We start from the raw sequence: 22,861 nt of genomic DNA on the forward strand, positions 1-22,861 counted from the left end.
ATCAACCTGTTTGGGAGACGTTCATTCAGTTGTGCTTCAGTGTTGCAGCTTCACTACATCCTTAGACTCTACAGGTAACACCTTACTGAGAACATTGATAGATAAATAACTTATTGATCCCGGGCGGGGATTTAGGGTGCAGGGAGGGTGGAGGTGTGAACAACAGGTGAAATGTTTAACCAGGAGTTGTATAAATAAAGGTTCCATAGAAAGTTACCACATTTCATGCAATCATCAACCAGTCAGGAATCTGAGGGTGTACTGTTCTGTAGGGTGGGAGGATTAGCGTGCTCATAGTTATCTCCATTGTCTGAACAATGGAGATAACTAGAGGTGAGGCAGGTTGTCGTATAACCAGGAGGTCGGTGGTTTGATACCCGTCTTCCTCTTTCCGCATGCCGAAGTGTCCTTGGGCAAGTGATGTGTGATAGAGAAAGTGCTGCAATGTAGATGCCCTGTATGAATGTGTATGTGAATGACAAAATAGTAAGTTGAGTGTTCATCAAGAATAGAACAGCTCTTTCTCAATAGAGACCATCTGTGTTACATTGACTCCATCCATCAGTCAGGTGTAATCGAGCATTAGTTTTGCTTTGGGTGATAAAATCATAAGCATGGTTTGTTCTACTTCAACATATTGACCTGTCAGCAGCAGACTGGTGCAGGACCAGTACAAAGACTGTTTATAAAACAGATGTCTCTATGTCCTTCTTACCTCGTGGGGAAGATGATCACATGTTACATGCAGAACCTACTATGTTTAACCTGCTGATTTATAATTTTCATAAACTAGTGTTTCAAGTCCACACTGGAGCCGAACAGCGCCACCAGCTGGTCTTCATACTGGGAGATGTTCCTCTTCATGATATCCATACAGGGGCCCAGCAAACGCTCAAACGCCTGGATGTCGATGACTAGAGGGAAAACAAAGACATCCAGAGTAATGTCTTCCCATTTCAGGTGTTTTATTTTCCATTAACAACAAACAAATATATAAACTTGCACTGTCACACATTTGTCATCATGTGCAGTGGAGCACTATAGTGTCAAATGAGGATTTCAAGAGAAAACAGTGTATGTGGTATATGTTTCACAATGATGATCTGTGGATATTATAGTTATTTTATCATAGTGAAACAGCAGAGATCCTGTTTCATTGAGCTGCTCTGCTGGATTGAAGCCTGTGCAGTGAATTCAAGTCCCTGTCTACTTCCTGGAATCATGTTCAAGTTTTAATTCTTTACGGAAAGGTTAATTTGTGAGTTTTCAAAATTGGTCCATTACCAAAATGCAGCATCAAATGTCTGTTCAGAATTATAATGTAACTTTACTCCCATGATCTGATGTGTTTTAATTTAAATCTAAATTCCATGACTGTAGATGTTGATCTCATCAAATCTCTGCAGAATCACAAGTCAGATATTAAGTCACACTTGTGGGAGGAGTTCTGTTTCCAGCTTAACTGCAGTTTCTACTGTTAACTGAATAGGGTGTCTGTGGGCATTTTCCATCTCTGTGGTTTAGTTTGTTTCTCTGTCATCATCTTAGTGTCTTTGTCATTGGTTTGAGTCTCTTTTTGGCCATTTTGTGTGTTTTGTAGTCATTTTGCTTTCGTCTCCTTGTGATCATTTTGTGTGTTTTTTTTGTCTGTTTGTAGTCTTTCATACAAAAAAATCAATAATCACTTAAAACAAAGGCTCTAGGGCTTCCTGTTCCCTCAGGCCAATGGGTCGGTGCTCAATAGACCAATTCAGTAACCCATCCATAATGACAAAAATTATTATTATTATACATTTTATTTATTTCGATATTTCCGACCTCTTAAGAGTAAACATTTGAATGAAAGTCCATGATATCCTCTGTGTAGAGCAGACAGTGACTGTGTGGATTTTAATCTCAGCCACATCGAGCGACCATCAGCACCTCAACCTGAACTACAGAACCTTTCATTGAAAACAAAACGGCAGCGTTAAAAAGGAACTGTGTCGTTGCTCCTGAAAAACAATGAGACGTACCTAAGCATTTGGTTTCTCCAATCGCGTAAACTGAAGCTGCTCGAGGTTTGTTGGTGACCAGCGCAAGTTCTCCAAAATACTGCCCCCTGGTGCAGCGAGCCACCTCAACCTCCACACTGTCCTGCTGGCTGGCCTGCGTCTGTGACACACAGAGACACCTGAGACTGCTGCACTCACTTAGCACTATGACATTATATACATTTATATATTACACAATACAGACACAATAAAGAAGTAATGACCCTATGCTAAAAACTGAAATACATAGATAATTAGAATTAGCATGCTATGGTTTTATGGCTCTGCCCGCCAGTGCCGTTCAGTCAACATAGAATACTTTTCTTCTTCAAGACTCATGAGGTCACTGTGACCTTTGACAAGGCAGACCTGAGATATTACATTGAAGAGGCCAGAACAATGTTTGTTAGGACATCTTGACCTTTGACTACCAAAATCTCTGAGTCCAAGAAAAAATTTATGCCAAATTTAAATGGATTCTCTTGAGGCGTTCTTAAATAAAACATGTTCACAAGGAAAACAAGGTTTTCGACCTTCAGGTCCAATGAGGTCATCCTTGACCAAATGTAATGGAATTTTCTGTCAATGTTCCTGATGTGTAACATTGACAAGTCAGGAGATCACAGTAACCTTTGACCTTTGACCACTAAAGTATGATATCATCTTTGACTCCCAAGTATAGGTTTGTAATAAATGTGAAGAAATCCCCTCAAGGTGTTCCTGAGGTGTTGAGATCACAGTGACCTTTGGAACACCAAAATCGAATCACTTCATCTTCGAGCCTTAGTGAATGTTGGTACCAAACTGTAGGACATTAAGATATCACATTCAAGACAAACTAAAATAACATCACATTTTTGAAAAATAAAATAGCTTCAGTTATAATTAATGTAGATCCAGGTATAATATTAAAGATTGTGCTCACTTTGCTTTTAATCATTATCTTCACCTCTCCAGATTCCACAATGTAGAAGCAGTGGGCCTGATCCCCCTGCAGGTACAGAAACACATGTTACTTTAATCTCATCAACATTCAATAGACACACGTTCATCACGTCTCCCACAGCCGTACCTGTGTTATCACTCGCTCTTCATCTTTGAACACACGTGCTCCCAAAACATCAACGATCTTCATTCTCTCAGACAGCTTGGGACAAGAGAGACGAAGTGTGATGACAAGTCAAAAGCCTGAAGTGACCTGACACACAAGCCGACTAAACAACCATGTATTCAATGATTATGTCGTTTGTGTAGTAGAGGTTGTGTTGTCTGATCACAAACCTCGAGAGACTTCAGAAGAGGAACACACTCGATAAAGGCCTCGTACATCCTCCTTTTCTTTGCGTTGTTTTTCACGATCAGTCTGTGAAACGTGGCTCGATCCTATAAAAGAAAGCTGTTTTGTCTTTAATCATTATTGAGTTGAATGTATTTCAGTGGACTGTTAGATGTTCCTTAATGCTCCACCTCAGTATGAGATTGTCTAATGCCTTCATTTACTTTCAATTCCCTTCCTCCTCGTGACTCACCAGGCCCCACAGGGCGCCGTCCTGCGTAGCGACGATGGTGGCAGCTCGTGGAGTGTTGTACATCAGAGCCAGCTCACCGAAGCTCCCCTTGTTATCGTACTTTCCAACACACAAATCCCTTCCATCCTTCTTCACAAAAATATCATACACACCCCTGGAGATGTTGGCACACAGAGAAAACAGGGAGGTCACTATCTGACTGGCTCAACATCCTCTATGGTTTATTATCGAAGCTCTGTAATTTTTTTTTTTACAAACGTTATCATGAGAATAAGTTATTCCAATTTTATTGAATCAGTTCGCTTTTCTCTCATCTGCTGGTCTGGATCTCTTAACCTCAAAAACTCTCTCTCACTCAAGTTTCATCTAATCAGTGGACTTTTAGATGTTAACGATAATCCAATACAATTTTGCCGTGATCTCAATCAGCCAACCATGTCCCTGTCAGACTGTTCTCCTCTTCGTCACTGTCATTTCAGTGATTCGCTCTGACCCTCCTCCTCCTCAGACACCTCAAAGTCTCCTTACCCAGTCCACTCATCTCACCTGATCCCATCAACCATCCCCAGTGTCTAGACCCTGAGGAAAAAAAACAATCATCTCACTTCTCTATGACGTAGAAGTTGTCTCCGTCTTCTCCCTGATCGATGATGTGCTCCTGAGGTTTCACCAGCACCTCGAACATGGCGTCCAGAACCTCAGAAAACTGCTCCTGGAGGACGTGAGGTGGGTTTAGATGTAAAAACATCTTTTAATAGGAGAATATACACATTATATGCATGTGTGCCTGAACAACTATTTGCACAACTATATATCATCAAATTTTGCCTGAACTAACCCTAAAAGAAAAGTAGCACTATAAAAATATTTGTCATTCATCATTAATAGCCAAGTTTGTTTTCTTACCCCCTCCAGAGTTTTAAAGAGTAAAATATATTTGCAGGCGTCCTGAAGTCTGCGTCGCTGCTCGTCTGTTTTGGGATACACAACCCGAGGCTCCGTGTCTTCATCCTCATCATCATCAGGGTTGTAGGCCTCTGCACAAACTGCAGCAGGGAGAGCCAGTTTAAAACCCAGAGGCCTGGTCCTCATGCGCTAATGTTCATCACACATGATGTTCCAGTGACTGACCTGAAACTCTGCGACTGTATTTACCGGTGGTCGACTCTGCAGTGAGAGATGATGCAGACTTTATTACAATAGATTTGACAGGTCTATAATGAGGTTGTTTCTTCTCATCATAACATTGTACATATTCACTTTTCTGCAAACGAAAGTGGAGAAGGTTATAAAATACATACATGAATCCCATATGCCCTGTATGTATATTACGTGAATGGTGAATTGTTTATGGATAATGGATTTATTCTTCATCACATGATTTTCTCTTTGTAGCTGTAGCTGTCAGTTAACAGAATATAAATCTGCTTTTGTCTCCATGGACTTAACTGTGACTTTAAAGTTTTAAAAATGTTTTGCAGAGAACAATTTCCTCAAGTTCAACTTTATGGAGCAGAAATCAAACAAACCACGTAGCATTACTCACTAATGTCTTCTTCCTCCTCCTCCTCCTCCTCCTCTCCATCATCCTTTGGGGACTTGTTTGCCTCAAACGAGACTTCTTTTCTCACTGGTTTGTGTTTCTTGGCTCGCTGGTTCCTTTGGTTTTCCAGAAGTTGTGTAAAATGCTGCACTGCAAATGCCACCAGGTTTGGAGGCCTGCAGCGAAGCACCTCCACAGCGTATCCCTGTAAAAGCTCCTTTAAACCAGCAGGTATCTCCGCATTACTCATTGTTCAAAGTTCAGAGGTCGGAGGTCGGAGGTTGGATGAGTGTCAACAATAAACCTACAACCTCTAGAGGAGCCTGTGCTTTTACTATGAGCTCATTAATCCCTGAAATGTCAGATCTGAGCATCAGCTGCAGATCGGATGAAGAATCATCTGTGCGAGCATCACCACTGACTCCTCCTCCTTTTGTGCCGCTCTCTCTCTCACGCTTCCAGCAGCTTATTGATTTCTGTTTGTAGCACAGCTGGTCGGAAAGTATTGACCTGGACTTTTCACCGCTGTTAATTAAAGGCTGTCGATGCATTACGCCTCAGAGCCTGGCGATTTGGCAAAGAAACAACACAAAGAGAAGCGTTTTCATGTCGACAACTGCAAAAACAAAAGCAAAACCAAACTTGCACAAAATAACTCTCATAGAGATGCATGTTTTTAAATTTAAACTAAAACAACCTAAAGACTTTATAGGTGGGGTGAACCAGTTAATCTGCTGTTTACATCCACGTCCTGACACACTGACGACTTTGAATGAATATTAGGTAGAGTGTTTTTGTGTATTATACAGGGTATTTAGTGTGTTATCATAATAAGTGTATGAATTCTTGACCTTGGGTCTTGTCCACTAAACCGGATGGGCAATGCAGGCAATTCTGTTGGAGCCCCGAGTAGATTCAAGATTCAAGAGTTTATTGTTATGTGCACAACAATTACATACAGCAGTCGCTGGCAAGGAAATGCTTGGGTCACAGGCTCTCTTCTAGCAATGCTTACAATATTAAACTCAAAATAACTATGAATACAAATAAATATAGAAAATAATATCAGTCACCTGTGTATAGGAGAGAGATATTATTTTCTATATTTATTTGTATTCGTATTCTTATAGTGAGATTAACCCGTCACTGTCTTCATCAGCTCTGTGTGAACTTTTATTTACTATCATTTATTTGGTAAAGTCCAACACAACTTTAATAATTGTGTTTTTATTTTATTCAGTATAAATTATGTTCTACTTGTTTACCTCTCTATGATTCATTAGAATTACTTCTTTTTATTATTACCTGAGTCAATGAGGTTATGTTTTCACACCAGTCATTTTTTTTGCTGGTTTGATTCTAAGCAGGATTACACAAAAACAACTGAACAAAAAATGGTGGAAGGATGATACATGCGCCAAGAAAGAATTTAATTTAACATTGTGAGACTGGGTGTTTTTCAGCTATTTAGTTATTTCCTAAGAGAATAACTTTATGCATCTAATAAATGTAAATGTGGTTTCATTCGGGGACGGTTTAGCCTTACTCTACTCAGTTTAAAATGCCATTAACAGGCAATGCTAGACTAGGTTTCATGGCACTTAGATTATTTGTATAGGGTTACAGTTTTTTGTAAATACAACAAAAAAAAGAAGTTAGAAAAATGAACAAGACAAGTCTCATTTCTAAATATGGATTAACATTTTTATTTCTTTACATGCCGACACTCACATACTGTTAATTTCATCTCATAACGACTACAAAATAACAATAAAACAGTTGGTATCAGAGGTCACTGAGTGGTGTGTGACCGTACACGATGAAGGAAGGTCTGAAGGTTTGTATTGCTGAGAGACTGAACACACACTGCAAAACTAAGTGCACCTTTTCCCTGATATGTACACCTGCTCGCAGATAACAGAAGGTAAGGCACAACGTGTTCATCTTTTTCTCTTATGAAATAAAAAAGACAACAGAATTAGAAACTCTAAAACAAGTAAAACAAAAAGGAGTGAAAACATTCGTCTGTCTGTGTGTGTGTTAAGTGCACTGGTGTTGCAGAGTCGTGACAACATCTCTGCACTGCACCGTGAGCAGGTCTGAACGCTCCGCGTGCTCGACAGTACTACGTGATTTTAAAGATAATCAAGTAAATCATTGGAAACCTGTTAACAATCTCTTTGTTTCGTTTGATTCTTTGTGTGTATGTATGTATGTGTGTGTGTGTACTGGTAACAATTCGGTCTTTGTGTTACACAGTTCTGTTTCCCGGGATTCACATATGAGGTGACGCTGATCCTTCATCAGTGGTTTGGTGCTAACCAGTTCAAGAACTTCATTGCCATTTCAAATCCTAAGAAACAAGCCTGAAAATAAGAGAGAAGAAAAAACTTAGTTGGTGTAAAACAATGATTAAACAAATATGAAATATAATATAAAATACTGCATTTATTCAGTGTTCGCCATTAACTAGCTACACTGTGGCGGTTTGCCATCTTCTAATTTGTCCTGCAGGTTTCATGATGAACCAACGTTTTTAAGTAACAGTAGATCTCTAACTTGGTATAAAGTTCTGTCTATAGATTTGTATTATTTTACAACCAAAACCTCTTAATCATCCTCATGCCAATCGTCCTAACGAACCATCCATCAGCAGGAAACGACACTAAGTGAAGTCACTCACTGCGTTTGCGGGGAAAGCTCGAAGCATGACGGCATTGAAGCCTTTATACAGCGAGGCCACGCCCTCCTCTCGTATCAGCTCCCGCAGGACGTCCCGGACACCGTTGGGATATTTTCCCTCAGGAGCTGAGGAAAAGACAGGTTATGAAAATCAGCCACAGACACATTAGAACAAAGTCTGACAGTAAAAAATTCAGAACATGAACAAAATCTACAAACTTAAATATACTATTCAACAAAACTCAGAATCTAAATGTAAGATACTCACACTTAGACAAATATTTGATCTAATTTGAAAACCAACCTGTCTGGAAACGAGACTTAAGGACGTCGGCCGGAATTGCGACGGCCCAGTTAAAGATCCCGGCCATTCCTCCGGCGAACAGCACACTGGGAATGCTGAGCTCGTTGTGGCTGCAGGGACAACACCAGAGAGTTGACTGCTCTGCGGCTTTTTTCAACATACGTGTAAATACTGTGAGGAAATAACTAATATTGACCTTTTTCCTGCAGGCGTGAGGAGATTCTTGAGCCACTCGTAGGACATGAAGTACATCCCGCTGGCTGGAACGTCTGGGATACAAAGTGGAAGCAGAAACATTTACTCAGACAACCCTACAGTGTTTGATGATAATTAGCAGGATGAGGCAAAAACTCAGGGGTGACTGCAAGAAATGGTTTTTTTTTTAACCATTATCACAGTAATTAATTTTGATGAAATAAATCTGTCTCATTTAGTCAGCTGATATCTATTAGAAGGTGACGTTTTGATTGAATTGAAGTGGACTATTGGTCCTTGGCGGAGGTATCAGCTCGTCTGAGTGCCATTCTAGTTTATCGATAGGATTAATAATTTTATCCATTTCATTATAAAGTTTTCTCTGCTCACATTACATTGTTTTATTATGATTTTATTGACCTGTCTGGGGTAATTTCTTCCTTGTAAGGAACTTTGCAAAATTGTTGGGATAAAATGCATAAATAAATAAGTTATGTTTCTTTTTATACTAACACAAGTTCACAAGCGCCATGAGCCACATTCCGGATTGTTTCCCACTATTCCACAGATATAAAGGTGATTAAAAATCAGCAGAACAATGTGATAGATGAAGATGGTGATTATTTAAAATGACTTTAAAGATTGGCTTCAAAGTGTGGTGTGTTTTTATGAGCAGTATCAAATGTAAATGGGAATTTTGTTAATGTACAGGTAACTTTTAAAGTGCTTAAGTCCTATGAGACGTAATTAACCATTATTCTATCCACTCACTTTTAATACTCAGCAAAGCATGAACAAAACCGAGCAAACGTTAATCGACGAACTTAAATACAAGTTGCGACGTTTGCACAGACTCAGGATCTGTTGGAGAAAAGACGCACCTCTCATGAGAGTCAGAGCTGTGCCTTTGTAGACTCCTCTGATCCCAAACTCCCTGTACAGCTGTTTGACGCAGTCCATGGGTCCAGCATACTTCACCTCACCAGTTGCCGCCTGGATCTGTAACATGCATGCACACACACACAGTGTTGAAATAAGAATCAGGGTCCCTGATTGGATCCTGTTTATCTCTACAAACCCACACAGTGATTTCTGACCTGTAGGAGGCATTTGATTCGCTCTCCGGGAGCCATGATGGCCGTGGTGAACACGCCGGACATCATCCCTGCAGCAAACAGCTGTTGATACCTGCAGAGAGGAAGAAACTCATCAGGAAAACAGTTAACTGAGGAATTCAGCCACCACCGACAGATCAATCACCGACGTGAGGATTTCATCAGGAGTCTTCTGTTGGAGCTTCTTTCCAAGTCCGAATCCAAAGAAACACACGGCAAACATGGGTGCGACTCCAATGATCGGGGCCGCCATGCCTTTATAGAGCCCTTTAAAACCCTGTGAGGGGAGACGGAGAATAGCAGTATGAGGTAGGAAGATTTGGAGGATGTATTTTTATTTTGAGTAAAGCAGCATGCACCCTCACCTCTTTGGCCAAAGTCTTCTTGAAACAGTCGATAGTTCCACCGTATATGAGTTTCTCTCCAGGTTTGGGTTTGGGCTGAGTTTGTAAACGCACCTGAGAAAGAAAGAAAGACAGAAAGAAAGAGGTGTTTTTTTCCATTGATAAAGAATAAAATAAACCTGAAACATTTCTGCTGCAGTGAAGGTTCCCAAGAGCCACAGTGGTGTTCTGGTTTGGAACAAGCCGGACTCTTCATCGAGGTGCTCGTCCAAACTGAACAATCAAGGGTCTTAAAAGCGGGGGGGGGGGGGGACCCTGATGTTAACGCTGAGCTACGGAGCCCAGTGGAGTGGAGTGAACCTTCCGGGAGCAACTTGGTGCTGCTTCGAAGCTTCAAAGAATATTTACTTGATTAAGTTTTAGTTAAAAATGGTTTCATGTTTTGCAGAGCATAAGGTTGAGTGATATGACCAAAACACAAATATACAAATCTATGGATGATTGTTGCGATGTTACATTATTATTTCTTTAAAAATGTAAGAGCATTATTTGCTCCTGAGTGAAGGTCGGGGTTTTTAAAACAAAACATTTTATAAATCGGAGGGAGATCCATCATGTGTTACAACTCCTCGCTGTGCTTGCACAATATATAAGCATAAATTGATATACATGTATATTGGACATTTGTTATATTGCTATAGATGAAGGTTGTATCATTACAATCATTGATATTGTTGCTGATGTAATGTCTGCAGATGTGTTGATGAGCGACTCTGATCAGGAGCTTTGATCTAGTTACTGAAGGTGCAGCTTAGGTCTGTGAGCTGAGCTGAGTAATAAAGTGTATGTGGGTCAAAGGGCTGCAGCAGCCTGAGCTCACGCTCACACACACACAGAGACACACACAGACCCACACACAGACCCTCACACAGACCCTCACACACTCTCTCACACACTCTCTCACACACGTACGCACCCACACTAATATCTAATACAGCAGAAGGAGCAGATCACATCCACACAGCTGACTCTGACCGGAAACATGTGTGTCTCTGCCCCATGCTTCATGCAGGGAACACGGTGTCTTTACTTTAATGGTGTCCAGTGGATGTCCGGCGAACACCAGGCAGACTCCCCCGAACCCCCCGGCGAAGAAGTTCTTCAGCGGGCTGATCGGCTGCGGCTGTTTAGACATTTTTGGTTTCCGCTCTGCTGAAGACAAAACAGCAACACAATGAAAACGACACCGAGAGGAAACTCACGACGAACAAACAATGACAGAACAAACACCAGCTCACCTGCTCCTAGTGTGTGTGTGTGTGTGTGTGACGCGTTACCGAGCCGCCGTCACTCTAACCTGCTGCACCTTTCACCCACTTACCCACCCGGACCTGTTTGACTGCAACAACCGCTCTGCTCTGGTACGTCACGGCAATGGTGTCCGGGTGGAAATGGCTTAAACTTTTAATTTTTAAATGTGAATTTATTAAATGTGACGTTTGATAACTGTGTCTGTATGTAGGTCAGTCTGTGTGTCAATGTTTGTTTAACTTTCCATTTTCATTTTGGCCTTTTCAACAATTTATTATTGTATACAAAGTATTTGTAATTACTGTTATTATCATGTAAACATTCATCTTTGTTGTTATTTGATTTCACACTGTTGTTTTTTAATACATATCAAATGTATCGTTATTTATTCGGAAATAAAAATGTTTATGTAGAGACTTAATTCTACATTTATGCGTATTTATCTTTATTGTTTTTCGATTAGTTTATATTGAGATGAAGAATAGGGCAAAAGAGGGGGTGTAACATTATCATATAAAACAACGTTGCATTTTACAACATAGATTAAAAAGTATAGATACTACAGATAAAACATGTCTGTATATTTAGAATATATTGAAATAAGTATAGATACAATTATTGTTTCTGACGTATCTATATAATTAAATTGCACAAATTTAAACAAAGAAATTCTAATGAAATTACGATCATTAGTATTTACCAATTAATATAATGTAAATCCTCAACTTATGCACCTCTGTCACTCAGTGTCCATTCGTACATCTTAATTTTTTCTCACACAATTGTATATGAAGCATTTAATTTACATACATTATTTTTAAGGTAGAGGTTAAGATGGCAACGTGAAAACAATGATCCAATCCGACCACTTCCACTGTTAAAATATAGCTTTATTAGATTCATTATAACACAGTCAGAACAGATGTGCAGACAATGTTAGATATGCAAAGGAAACGTCCATCCCTCTCACTAACGCACCTGAAACAGAAACCAACAGTGAATGAATGAGCACTTGGACATAAATCTGATGTCCCTTCTGGATTGTGTTGTCAGACACATGTTTCAAGGAGCCATGCCAGGGACAGAAACAGAGAAGCTAAAGTGTAAGATGGGAGAACGACATCAATCAATCACTACATCACAGGGAGGAAACAAGGAAAGGGTTGTGTTGCTGTTTAAGAATAAGATCACGAGGAGATAAACAAAATGCCCTGTATTGCCATGTCTTAATTTCCAGTGGGACTATGAGATTATAACCAGGAACCAAAAACACTGACTGGTTAATTATTTTTGATAATAACTGCAAAACACATCTTCCCACACACATTAGTCAATACTTGTTATTTTGCAGCGCGTTGTTAAAAGCCTTATTGCAGCACAGTTAGGCTGAGTGTGAATGCAGCATCGCGACAAACCCCTCCGATCTGTAAACAGTCAATGACCTGTGACGCTGGAGGAGCTCAGCGTGGGTCAGTTCAGAGCCATCGACAAACGTACCAGACTGAGTCACAGGAGAGACTCAGTGTGTAGCAGCAGGTTACTCAGCTAAGAGCTTAGTAATGATATCTCACGAGTCCGAGTTTTAGCTTTTCCTCAACATGACAGCGCACTTGCCCAAGTTGATTTTGATTTTAAATACACTGAATGAGGAAGTGGATGAAGGAGGAAGTTGTGTACTCTGTAAAGAAAATGTTGCTCTCAGTAACACACAGTAGTTTGGTCCCACTGTTAGGGAAGCACATAAAGGCTCAAAGTATTCTCACAACTATCGATTGAATATTTGAATAGAATTTAAAATCTGCCATTTCATCTCAAAACCTTCAACGTGCTCTAAAATCAGTTTGCTTTGGTCAGAATACGGTTTAGTCATAGTTACTGTTGCTTTAATTACTTTAATTTCCAAATACTTTCAGTTCAGTTGGTTAATGTACAATTTTAATTGTTATCATTGTTAAGAATTCACTGTGAGAAAAGCATCTAGGCTTGGCCTAGATTTGGCCATTTTTAATCTATGTATGTCTGAACCTCACAGTTTCCTCAACACATTTGTCATATTTTTCACCTCTTGACCCAAACTAAATATATTTCCCTTCTTGACCAAAGACATCCTCCTTAATTCCTCATCACAGGGATGCTGGACGACGATTCCATGAAAACATTGGCGAAACTGGTATTCTCCTCCCAGTACAGTCTGGCACAGATCACATGGCGGCCATTCAAACACCAGTTCTTTTTCTTTCAAGCTTAATTGCACCTCCCTGCAGTTGATGGGAGCGGACTACAGTGTGTGAGCGTGATACTGATATGGTTAGACCTGGTTCTCACTGATCTGTGGGAACTCCTTGTAGATCTGCTGCACAATGAGCTTATCCATCTGTTTTGCTGTAGCGCTCCCTTCCTCCTCTCCGGGATCTTCCTCCTCCCTGAGAATCCTCTGCAGTGCCCCCTGCAGGTCAGACAGACGGTGCTGGTGCTCCAGGTAGTCCGTTGAGCGCATTATGGAGTGCATCAGGGAAAGGTACTCCATCCTCACCTTCACAGGGAGGGAAAGAGAGCAGATTATTATGCTGTTCATGTAACAGAAATAGTATTGTGTGTGTGTGTGTGTGTTTGTGTGTGTCTCACCTTGTCTCCAGGTGAAAGGTCAGATATTTGCCGGACGGCGATGTCAATCATCACCATCATGTCAGTGCGGTAGAAGATGTCAGCCGTCTCTCTGTCGGCAAAAATATCTTGCAGAAACTTGAGCACAGAGTGCGGTGCAGGCGGGGTGTGTTTGAACATACACACAGGGTCATCTGGAGACAAGGGGACAAGAGATGAAGAATGATGTTAAGAAGAATAAAAATGAGGACGCTTCGAAAATAGACACAAAAAAATGGAAAATCTGACAAACAATGTTTGAGTTTTTTTTTTACCGCCTCTGTTCAGCAGCAGAAGAACTTTCTCTGACAGGATCTTGAGATTTTTCTTCTTCACCTCCTTCATGATCACATTGTTGCTGGGAGCTGGACGACACAAACACAAACAAACGTAAATCGTAAAACATTAAAAGTTCATCAAAACTCATTCAAAAGAGTTAAGAGGTGATGCTGTCTCTTTAACATCCCCCCTCATGATAGAGTCCAGGTTGCTCTGATTGGTCAGATGGCTCTCTCTGTTGTGATTGGTCAACCGCTTCCAGTGCTTTAAGGAAATATCAGCCTCCGCTCTGGCTTAACCTTGATGTTAGGGGACGTGCCGGACTAGCCACCGGGCTAGCATTATGCAAATGTTCAGACGGGCCAATGAGGAGGCTTTTCATGAGCAGTGGGACTATGGGACTACTTTAACACTAGTGTCCTATGACATCTTTAAAAAACACATTTAACACACTGGAGGAAAGAGAGAAACTGAAAAAGCATCATGTGTCTCCGTTCACTTGATCAGTTACACTTGAGCTCTTCTAGGTCAGACGGCTCAAAATGTCGGCGGTCAGCAGGGTCTCACTTGTGTGGTGCAGGTTGAAGGCCAGCAGCAGGTTGAGGAAGGTGTCGGGCAGCTGCTCTGTGGGGTCGGAGGGAAGCCCGTCCTCCACCACATCCAGCAGGAACTGAACAAAGTCTGCATTCAGGTGTTCTGAAAGGAGGGAGGGTCTCTGTTACTGAACGCTGTACAACTTCCATGCACTTTCTAAATTAAAGTGCAATTTCATTTTTGAGAAGATACAACTTTCTTTAACACTACATTTTTAACTGTATAACATTTAATACATATACAAAGCCTCTTCATACCATAGTGATGATATGGCACCTGCTCGCCCATCGAGAAGATCATAGTCAGCACCAACGCTGTGTAACACATCTTCTGATGCTCTGAGGAGACACAAACGCACAATAACCGTGAAAGCATCTGAGTAAGTGTGTGAAGAACGAGTGGAAGCAGGGACGTGTGCGGGGTTTCACCTTGTGTGTCATTCTGCAGGTCTCTGGCCAGCTCCATGGGCAGGATGGAGTTGAGCAGCGTGGAGATGAAGGCGGCGTCCAGGCTGCACATCGCCCCGAACACTTTGAGCAGCAGCAGCCGCAGTGACACACGGAGCTCCTGCCCGGACACACGGACACACGGGGGCAGCGATGAGCCAAACATCAACACTGACACAGTTATTGCACAGATGACTGGGGCTGAAAACCACTCAGACTGCACAGAGGTTTGAAGCATTCATTGAGCAGAATGTGTAATCAGCAGTAAATATTAGTTAAATATTAATGTTGAACATGTTCTTAGGTAAACTTAATTTAAAACCATGACCACAAACACTGTAGCAGTTTGTTTATAGAATTGTTTTATCCAGAACATATCACATTTTAGTAACTTGTAAATATCTTTCCTCGATTCACATCTCATCTACTGTAACCACATCCATAATAATCCATAAGCTAACGAAGACGTTTAACCAGAAACTGTCCTTAGAGACCAAAATCGGACCATAGATCCCCCATCCTGTTTCATACACATACAGTTCTTATGTCATATCAACGATTTCTTACTATCTTCCTATCCGGCCCATTACTTAGACAGAAATCATGTGACCAGTAGCAAGTCTATGCAATAGAGTTCATGAGATTAATCACACCCATCCCTCCTAGAATTCACACTGCACCACACATTCACACTCCAACGCACTGAATCTACACAGCTACACAAAAACTGTAGCCTCCAAATGCTTTTTCAAGATCCTACAAAAATAACACCTCCACCGCCTCCACCACCTCCACCACCTCAACCACCTCCCCAGCACTTAACGCTTTACTCCTGAGACTCAACACAATATAAGAATGCAACACTAGATCAACCGCACTTGCACTTCCTCCAGTCCCATCCTAAAATGTTTCCATATATACACAATAATCTGGAAATAGATCCCCTATCACATTGGAGCATAGACTTCTGTTAAACACTGCAAACACACATATAAACAACTTAGGGGAAGTTCAAACCTGCAATCACTAATTTGTTGTCACATCTGTCTCTTTCCTCCTCTCCTCTCTAATGTTTCTGTATTTTGTTTCCTTGTTTAGTTCCCATGATTGTTTCATTTTTTTTTTTAAAACTGCATATGTTTTTAGCACTCTTGTCCCAACTAGGGAAAACCTCTTCTATACTGAGTGAGGCCCACAGCTAGCAATGTTTTTTTTTTTTCAATAATCTGTTGTCTTCTACTGCTAAAAATAAATTTAATGAAATGATATAATCTTTTCTTACCATCTGGTAATATGAAACCAGAGAGATGAGGCTCTCGAAGTGGTCGGCCTTGCACATCCTCTTACACACCTCTGGATCTGCATCAGTCTGAGGGGAAACAAGTAAGAGCTTTTAGCTTTTACAGCAACGATATAATAATATCATCAAAACTATGTAACTTCATAATCCGCAGACAGTCCCGGCACACTCCAGAGGATTACGGAGCTCATTAAGAACTCATCCCAACATCCCAACCCTGATCTGAGTTTTGGTCGCGACGAACTGCCAACAAAAAAAATATTTGGCAGCCGGAGGGTTCACAGATTTGTCTTTAAGCACACTGTTGGATTTGTAAAGTCGTCTGAGCCGCTGTGATCCTATCAAACATGTCTGGTATTAACAACATGACATCTGGACAGCCCCTGTGGCCACATCACAGATTCCTCCAGAGAGAAATACTTTCTATTGATGAAACGTCTTTGAGCTCTTTTTTCAAAGCAGTTTAACAGATGTTAAATTACTGTGCATATTAATCCTTAACAACTCGATGAAATTATTGATTTCGTTGTGATGTACTTTGCAGCTTCTGATATGAAAAGATATGTATAAATGTGGTAATGTAATACATGTGGGCTCTCATCCAAGATCAGCTCAACTCATTTTATCCTTAGGACAATCTATAATTGTATATCATCTTTACCCCCAGCTATTCTAGTTGTAGTTAGTTCATTTGATTTAAATTAAATTCAATTTCCTGTATCTATTTCTACGACTTTGACTTTTGCTCTTGGTTTTGCTATTTTTCAGATTTTACTGTTTCTTATTTGTGTTTACTTACTTGAAATGTTTTTATTTATTGTGTGTACTTGGCCATAATGTAAATGTATTTCTGAGTTAAAATAAAGGTTGAAAGAATGAAATATGTATCTTTACTTAGATACGTGTCATATCTATCTTCGATCAGGATGTGACAAAACCTTCTCCCACGTCACCAGCAGCCTGTTAGAAGCACGAGCTCTTAGACGAGAGACGTCCACAGCTCACTGAGTCGTACCAGTATCTTCAGCAGCTCCTCCAGGTAGCAGGCGATCAGCGCGTGGTCCTCGTGAAGCGCCCAGCTACGCTGCTGGGAGTCGTCACGGTGACGGGCGAGGTCACTGAAGATGACTTCCAGCCGCTGCTCGTCATGACACACCTGACCCTGAGGCAGGGCGGGACTCGAGTCCTACACAGACACAGAGACACACCCACATTCATTATAACGTGATAAACCTAAGTAATCTAAGTAAGATTAACTTTGGCGTTCTCTGAAATGCAAAGGTAGTTAACTGATGTGTGGGCAATTAATTAAAGAGTGTATCTTTATATTGTAGTGGGGGTAACGTTTTGGATCCAATATAAATCACGTAAACCTATTTAAAATGTAAAAAATACTAATTATAGTAACTTTAAAGTTACTCTAAACCAGTGTTAACATATCTTCACTTGCTTTCATACATACAGATGAAGCTGTTTACTGTAATTCATTTTACAGTTGATATAGATCAAAGCAACAACTTTTCAAATCTTTGCTTCATCAGTATTTCATTGATGGTTTTATCTCTAAATGCTCACTGGGGAGATTAGATCACAGAGTGTTTCAGGCATAACACTTGTAAGAGGAGGTGAATACAAGCCAGCAGGAAAAGCTTTCACCGATTGCTGTTAAACGGGGAGGAAGAAACAGAAACGTCTGCCAGGAAATAATCAGCAGTTCTGTCATGCTTGGTTTGAAGCTGCAAAGAGTGAATTAAAAAACAGGAAAAGGAAATGCAGGGGAAATCCACTGCATTTTAAAATGTCCAAAATCACCCACCACTCTCTGTATAGTGATGCTGATTTGAAGTGCTGTCCAGATGTTATGTGAAAAGAAGTGTCATGATGCTTACGTTAACTAAGCCATATCTACCATAATGCATTGTGCTTGTGTTGAATTACAAAAAATGGCAAAGAGAGGAGAGATGTGAAAAACAAAACTGTGTCTGATTCAAAATGAACTTGTGGCTCAAGAAGCAACAACAACCAGAAAAAGCCTTGACATCAAATATTTTCCATTCTTTCATATGGGAAAAAAATGCTCGGTACTAGAATGGAGCTCCAACAGTCCCATTAGGAAACTTCTGCACCAAAGTGCTCACACTCATAAATAACAGCCCCCTTAACATTACAGATATCCCTATCTCACAATGTTTAAGAAATCCTGGAACCAACATAGCCTCCTTTGTGGTGGTAATGATATGAACCAAACAATGCTGAAATGGTGTTTTTTCATTGTGACAACAACCATGTACTTAATGCCATAAAGAAAATAACCTGTAATATTGTCCAACGGTGTTTTTTTCATTTTGCTGATAAATGAATTGTATTGTCCTCAACGTGAAACTCTCTATACACTCAGTATGCAGGAGTGAATGAGTGAGTGATTTCAGACAGAAACAATGACTCTGAGAAATGTCTAAGCTAAATGCAGCTGTTACTTCAGACCACACTGGTTTAGGCTCTATGATGCTGAATCCAAATGAAAAACAATCTGACCTTGCTCTCCACCAGCGTGAGGAGAACCTGCTCCAGGGCGGAGGATGCTTGAGGCAAAGTGGTCTGCAGATGGCCGACCACCACGCCCACAGCGACCCGCGACAGCTCGTAACTCAAGCTTGTGTTCTTCCGCACCAGCTCAATCAGCTCAGCCCCGATGGTCATGGGCACCGGCTCAGTGATAGTGGGGCTGCCAGGGCGGCTCTCAGCGACAGACGGGGGGGCAACCGGCCATTCGCTTTCGGGCTGGTTCTCCGCAGCGGGCTCTGAAGTGGCGGTGGGCTGGGGAGGCTGCGGCGCCGGGCTCTTCTTCACAGGAGCCGGCTGAGGAGGGGAGTCGGAGGGCAACGTTTCTAAAGGCAGCGCAGTGGGCTTCACACGAGATGGCACGGGAGGAGGGGGAGTGCTGGAGACGCTTGGCAAACTGACATCAGAGGAGACCAGGGAGGGGCAGGAGCCCGACTCCAAAGAGGTGGTGCTGATTGAGAGGGAGGGAGCAGGGGACGGGGAGAGAGAGGACACTCTGGAGGGGACATCCGGCTCTGCTGACGGAGAGAGAGAGAGAGAGAGAGAGAGAGAGAGAGAGAGAGAGAGAGAGAGAGCTCCAGTTACAGAGAGGACACAGTGAGCTAAGACTAAGAATAGAGTCTGTTTATGTAGTAAAGAGCTGAAGCAGGTAGCATCAGCTAAAAGGAGCAGGAAAACAAACACCCTGTGACTGTTACGTCTTGTAACACTGAGATATGTTGGGAATGAGCCGGAGAATCAAACCCCATGTCCATCTGCTGTCCACTAACCTGCAGGTCGACTGTTTCTCTGCTTCTCGGGGGGAGGAGGGGTGGTCGGAGCCGCACGTCGAGGCTGAGGGGGCACCTGCAGGAGGAAGGGGCGGGGGGGGGGGGGGGGGGGTGGTAATAATAGTGATAACATGCAGATAGTTGTTAGTAACCTAACCCAAATCTACATGTGGACTTGGCCTGTAGAGAAACCCCAAACGGACAAGGGGGAACATGTAAACTCCACAAAGAAAGTACTGGTATCCTATCCGGGAACCTTTTGGCTGTGAAGCGACAGCTCTGACCGCTGTTCCACCCACAAGTCATTTGGATTGTTTATAAATTGTTAATTGTATATAAAATGACAGAATATACTGTCTGTGTAATCAACAACAATCTAAAATGACAATGATATAAAGCAGCAAAAGGTGACAAACCCTGAGACTGAGGAAGATGGAACCAGTGAACATTTGTGATTTTTACTCAGGAAATTCTCGACATGGTTAAATTATTTCCAAAAGAGTTCTCAAAGATGTTTCTGGAACTCAAAATAACTTATTTATCGTCTAATCACTGTTTTAACAGTCATGATTTGTTTTATGGAAACATGATGTATATTCATACATGTTCTGAGTTATTTTTTGAGGAGATGAAAGGATGTGGAGTAGTGGATTCAAGCAGACGAAGCTGCAGCTCCTGGTCGATATAGATTTATTTATCAATAGAATACTTTGGCTGTGATTGCATTTGTTACAAATAGTAAATTAAAGACACTGAGAGCACTTTGAGTAAACACTCTGTGTTACCTGATACAAGCCCTGCTCTCCTTGCATATTGTCCATGCTTCCTGATAACGGCACGCTGCTGTGTCGTCCATAGTCTCGGTTAAGGCCGTTGGGTGGAGGAGGAGTGCTACTGAGAGATATTTCACTGCTGGAAGTTGGGAGGCCTTGTTTCTGAAGGGAGGAGGAGGAGGAACTTCGTCGTGCCAGGGTCTCCTTCCTGTGATGGATCAACTTCCTGTGACAGAGGAGGAAAATGACTCGTGTGGAGGACACTGACTGGACGACGTCTTAGTGTTAAACGTGACACATTGTAACTCACTGCAGAACGTCTCGCTGCTCCAGGTTGTATTTGCCTCCATTTTTTAAGGCCACGTTGTGGATGCCTTCGATGGCTCGGTCGATGGACTGCAACACCTCATCCTGCTCTGGAGCCTGGCAGATTCAGAAAAGGAGAACACGAAAGGAGGGAGATGAACTAATCAAATATGTATTATCATGGCAGCCTGCATAATTATTAAACTTTAAAGAAAACAGGAGAGAAAAGTGGCTCGGGGACATTTGTGTGTGTGTGTGTGTGACTGCAGGCGGAAACAAACTGGGGCAGTTATCTAACAAAAAAACAGCCTTTTCCACCAGAGTGTTTCAGTGAGGCCTCACATTCGGCCTCATTAAACCTCCTCGGCCAGTGTCACTACCAACAGGAGGCAGCATTCCTGTCTGAGCCCATGATTTTACAGAATACAAGCTCGGACTAGTTCAGTGTGAGTCTCCTCTCTGGAAAACACATGAAGTGAACAAGTCACGGGCTCACATGTATCTGAGAGAAATGAAGAACAAAATCCCATTGAAAGTGACTGTAGAGAGATGTTTGAGTAATTAATCTCTAAGGAGGGCACAAGATACATGAACTACCAAGCCATCAACATGGATACATATCTGTCCATCCACTATAGCAGCATATTGAAGACCAGATATCCTTTCACATGATTCAGGTCTGCTCAGCCAGTGAGCTTTCTAGAAATGACTATATATTTGTTCTTCTACAATTGGGTTTGTTTGTAGATGAGAGCCTTTTGTATGTTTTGGACCCAAGGGCTTTTTTCTGTTTGCGTTGATAAAATAACTAACAAACTGGGTGTGATGGAGAGAAACTCCAAAGCTACGAGGGCGAAGGTAACTACTTCCTACAATAAGAAGGTTAGCTGAGGGTCTGTAGAACTAAATGTCTTCTGTTTTTGGAGCCGTCCTCTCTCTCATACTCTGGTCTGAATCCCTCCATCCTGTCCTCTCTCCTCCTCCTGTCCTGCACCTCCTCCCTCTCTCCCTCTCTCTTACTGCAGTCAGCAGCTGCAGTGTTGCTGTGCAGGAGGCCAAGTCTCTACAATAACGCGTCTTCCCTTCCTTCCAATAATTAATGTTCTCCTCGGTAAAGATGCAGAAATCAGCAGTCAGCTCCAGCAGCAGGGGCCTGCACTGCTGCAGCTGTACACACACACGCGCGTACACACACGAGCGTACACACACACACACACGCACGCAGGAGCCGTCTCTCTCGATCCCATCAACCCCTGATCTGCGTTTCTCCTCAGTCGCAGTTGAATTCCCAGAGACAAACAGTGAGAATCAGGCGGTTCTCACCTTGATCTTCTCGATGTACGAGGCGGGGATGTAGCCGGTTTCCCCGGAGCTGCAGCGGGACCCCAGCCACCAGTGATTGTTGCTCCTCTCCAGGATTAGGAAGCCCTCCCCGGCCGCGAAGTGCAGCGAGTTGGGCTCCGCAGATCGGAAGGCGAACAGGGAGCGGTACATGCTTTATAACGACACCGGGAACGAGCTGAGACGAGCCGGGGCGGTGTCCGGAGCGCGGCGGTGTCCGAGTGGAGTGTGCGCGGTGTCGGAGGCGGGTTACAGCGGCTGTGGAGGCATGGCCCCGCAGGTTCTCTGGCTGCTGCTGTCTATTTACAATCCAACTAGATCATCTGACCCGGGACTGCTGCCAGTCAACATCGCAGGGGGGCGCTGTCACGCCCTGGACACGCCCCCCTAGGCATTTTAATCAAGCGCAGAGCGAAAGGGAGGATCGTTCTGTTTTATTATATGAAGGAATCCATCTTCTTAAAATGCGTTTAAATGATGAAGAATCCCCATTCTGACTCTTTACACTTTATCTTTTGAGACTTTTCACTCAACTCTCATTAGGGCCCGAGCATTGGCATGCACTGACAGACAGTGAGGCCATATTGAAATTGTAAGCATTATTTTTTTCCCAGGCATTTTTGAAAATGCTCAAATTCTTACCGAAAGTAGTGAAAATTTACATAATTTTGCCATTTTTTTCTTTTTAATTTGATTTAATATATATATATATATTTAATTAAATTCGTACTGTGTTGTACTCTGGGTGTAACTCATTATGTTTATGGTCATGGGTCATGGGACAAAGTGTT

General features: G+C 42.0%; 2 protein-coding genes across 5 annotated transcripts; both read right to left on the bottom strand.

The window, feature by feature from the left end:
• Positions 1–164: 164 nt before the first annotated feature.
• On the bottom strand, positions 165–11,158 carry LOC133966804 (mitochondrial carnitine/acylcarnitine carrier protein-like). 3 transcript variants are annotated; one of them, XM_062401829.1, is made up of 14 exons: positions 11,127–11,158; positions 10,836–10,957; positions 9,767–9,859; positions 9,168–9,264; positions 8,278–8,360; positions 5,105–5,340; positions 4,469–4,643; positions 4,168–4,274; positions 3,563–3,716; positions 3,315–3,416; positions 3,106–3,180; positions 2,959–3,024; positions 2,016–2,154; positions 165–914 (listed from the first exon to the last, which is right to left on the bottom strand). In XM_062401829.1, exons 2-14 carry the CDS (start codon positions 10,938–10,940, stop codon positions 790–792), a joined length of 1,557 nt encoding a protein of 518 aa, XP_062257813.1. In that variant the 5' UTR covers positions 10,941–10,957; positions 11,127–11,158; the 3' UTR covers positions 165–789. The 3 variants fall into 3 exon arrangements, with proteins under 3 accessions (XP_062257813.1, XP_062257828.1, XP_062257821.1); XM_062401844.1 differs by lacking the exons at positions 165–914; positions 2,016–2,154; positions 2,959–3,024; ... (4 more) ...; positions 4,469–4,643; positions 5,105–5,340 and adding exons at positions 6,788–7,471; positions 7,789–7,913; positions 8,092–8,201; positions 9,384–9,474; positions 9,551–9,678 and having other exon boundaries at positions 8,288–8,360; positions 9,168–9,285; positions 10,836–10,954; positions 11,044–11,130; XM_062401837.1 differs by lacking the exons at positions 165–914; positions 2,016–2,154; positions 2,959–3,024; ... (5 more) ...; positions 5,105–5,340; positions 11,127–11,158 and adding exons at positions 6,788–7,471; positions 7,789–7,913; positions 8,092–8,201; positions 9,384–9,474; positions 9,551–9,678 and having other exon boundaries at positions 8,288–8,360; positions 9,168–9,285; positions 10,836–11,015.
• Positions 11,159–13,121: 1,963 nt separating this feature from the next.
• Positions 13,122–22,646, bottom strand: LOC133966846 (NCK-interacting protein with SH3 domain-like). 2 transcript variants are annotated; one of them, XM_062401885.1, is made up of 13 exons: positions 22,053–22,646; positions 20,734–20,846; positions 20,436–20,649; positions 19,651–19,726; positions 18,854–19,398; positions 17,334–17,504; positions 16,301–16,387; positions 15,001–15,139; positions 14,830–14,910; positions 14,546–14,674; positions 13,975–14,064; positions 13,682–13,854; positions 13,122–13,589 (listed from the first exon to the last, which is right to left on the bottom strand). In XM_062401885.1, the coding sequence occupies exons 1-13, from the start codon at positions 22,221–22,223 to the stop codon at positions 13,365–13,367; spliced, it is 2,214 nt and encodes a 737-aa protein (XP_062257869.1). In that variant the 5' UTR covers positions 22,224–22,646; the 3' UTR covers positions 13,122–13,364. The 2 variants fall into 2 exon arrangements, with proteins under 2 accessions (XP_062257869.1, XP_062257878.1); XM_062401894.1 differs by having other exon boundaries at positions 18,854–19,395; positions 22,053–22,645.
• Between the last annotated feature and the right edge of the window lie 215 nt (positions 22,647–22,861).

The sequence above is a fragment of the Platichthys flesus genome, chromosome 2 (assembly GCF_949316205.1).
Source record: "Platichthys flesus chromosome 2, fPlaFle2.1, whole genome shotgun sequence".
Lineage (NCBI taxonomy): Eukaryota > Metazoa > Chordata > Actinopteri > Pleuronectiformes > Pleuronectidae > Platichthys > Platichthys flesus.

Excerpts from the sequence above, each read along its gene's own strand:
- LOC133966846 (XM_062401885.1), bottom strand. The coding sequence starts at position 22,223 with ATGTACCGCTCCCTGTTCGCCTTCCGATCTGCGGAGCCCAACTCGCTG. Across the intron at positions 14,911-15,000 it reads CCTGCAGAATGACACACAAG|AGCATCAGAAGATGTGTTAC; the intron begins GTGAAACCCCGC and ends GTGTCTCCTCAG. Across the intron at positions 14,065-14,545 it reads CTTCAACCTGCACCACACAA|CTCCCAGCAACAATGTGATC; the intron begins GTGAGACCCTGC and ends TGTGTCGTCCAG.
- LOC133966804 (XM_062401829.1), bottom strand. The coding sequence starts at position 10,940 with ATGTCTAAACAGCCGCAGCCGATCAGCCCGCTGAAGAACTTCTTCGCC. Across the intron at positions 3,025-3,105 it reads AAGAGCGAGTGATAACACAG|GGGGATCAGGCCCACTGCTT; the intron begins GTACGGCTGTGG and ends CTGTACCTGCAG. Across the intron at positions 915-2,015 it reads TGGAGAAACCAAATGCTTAG|TCATCGACATCCAGGCGTTT; the intron begins GTACGTCTCATT and ends TTTTCCCTCTAG.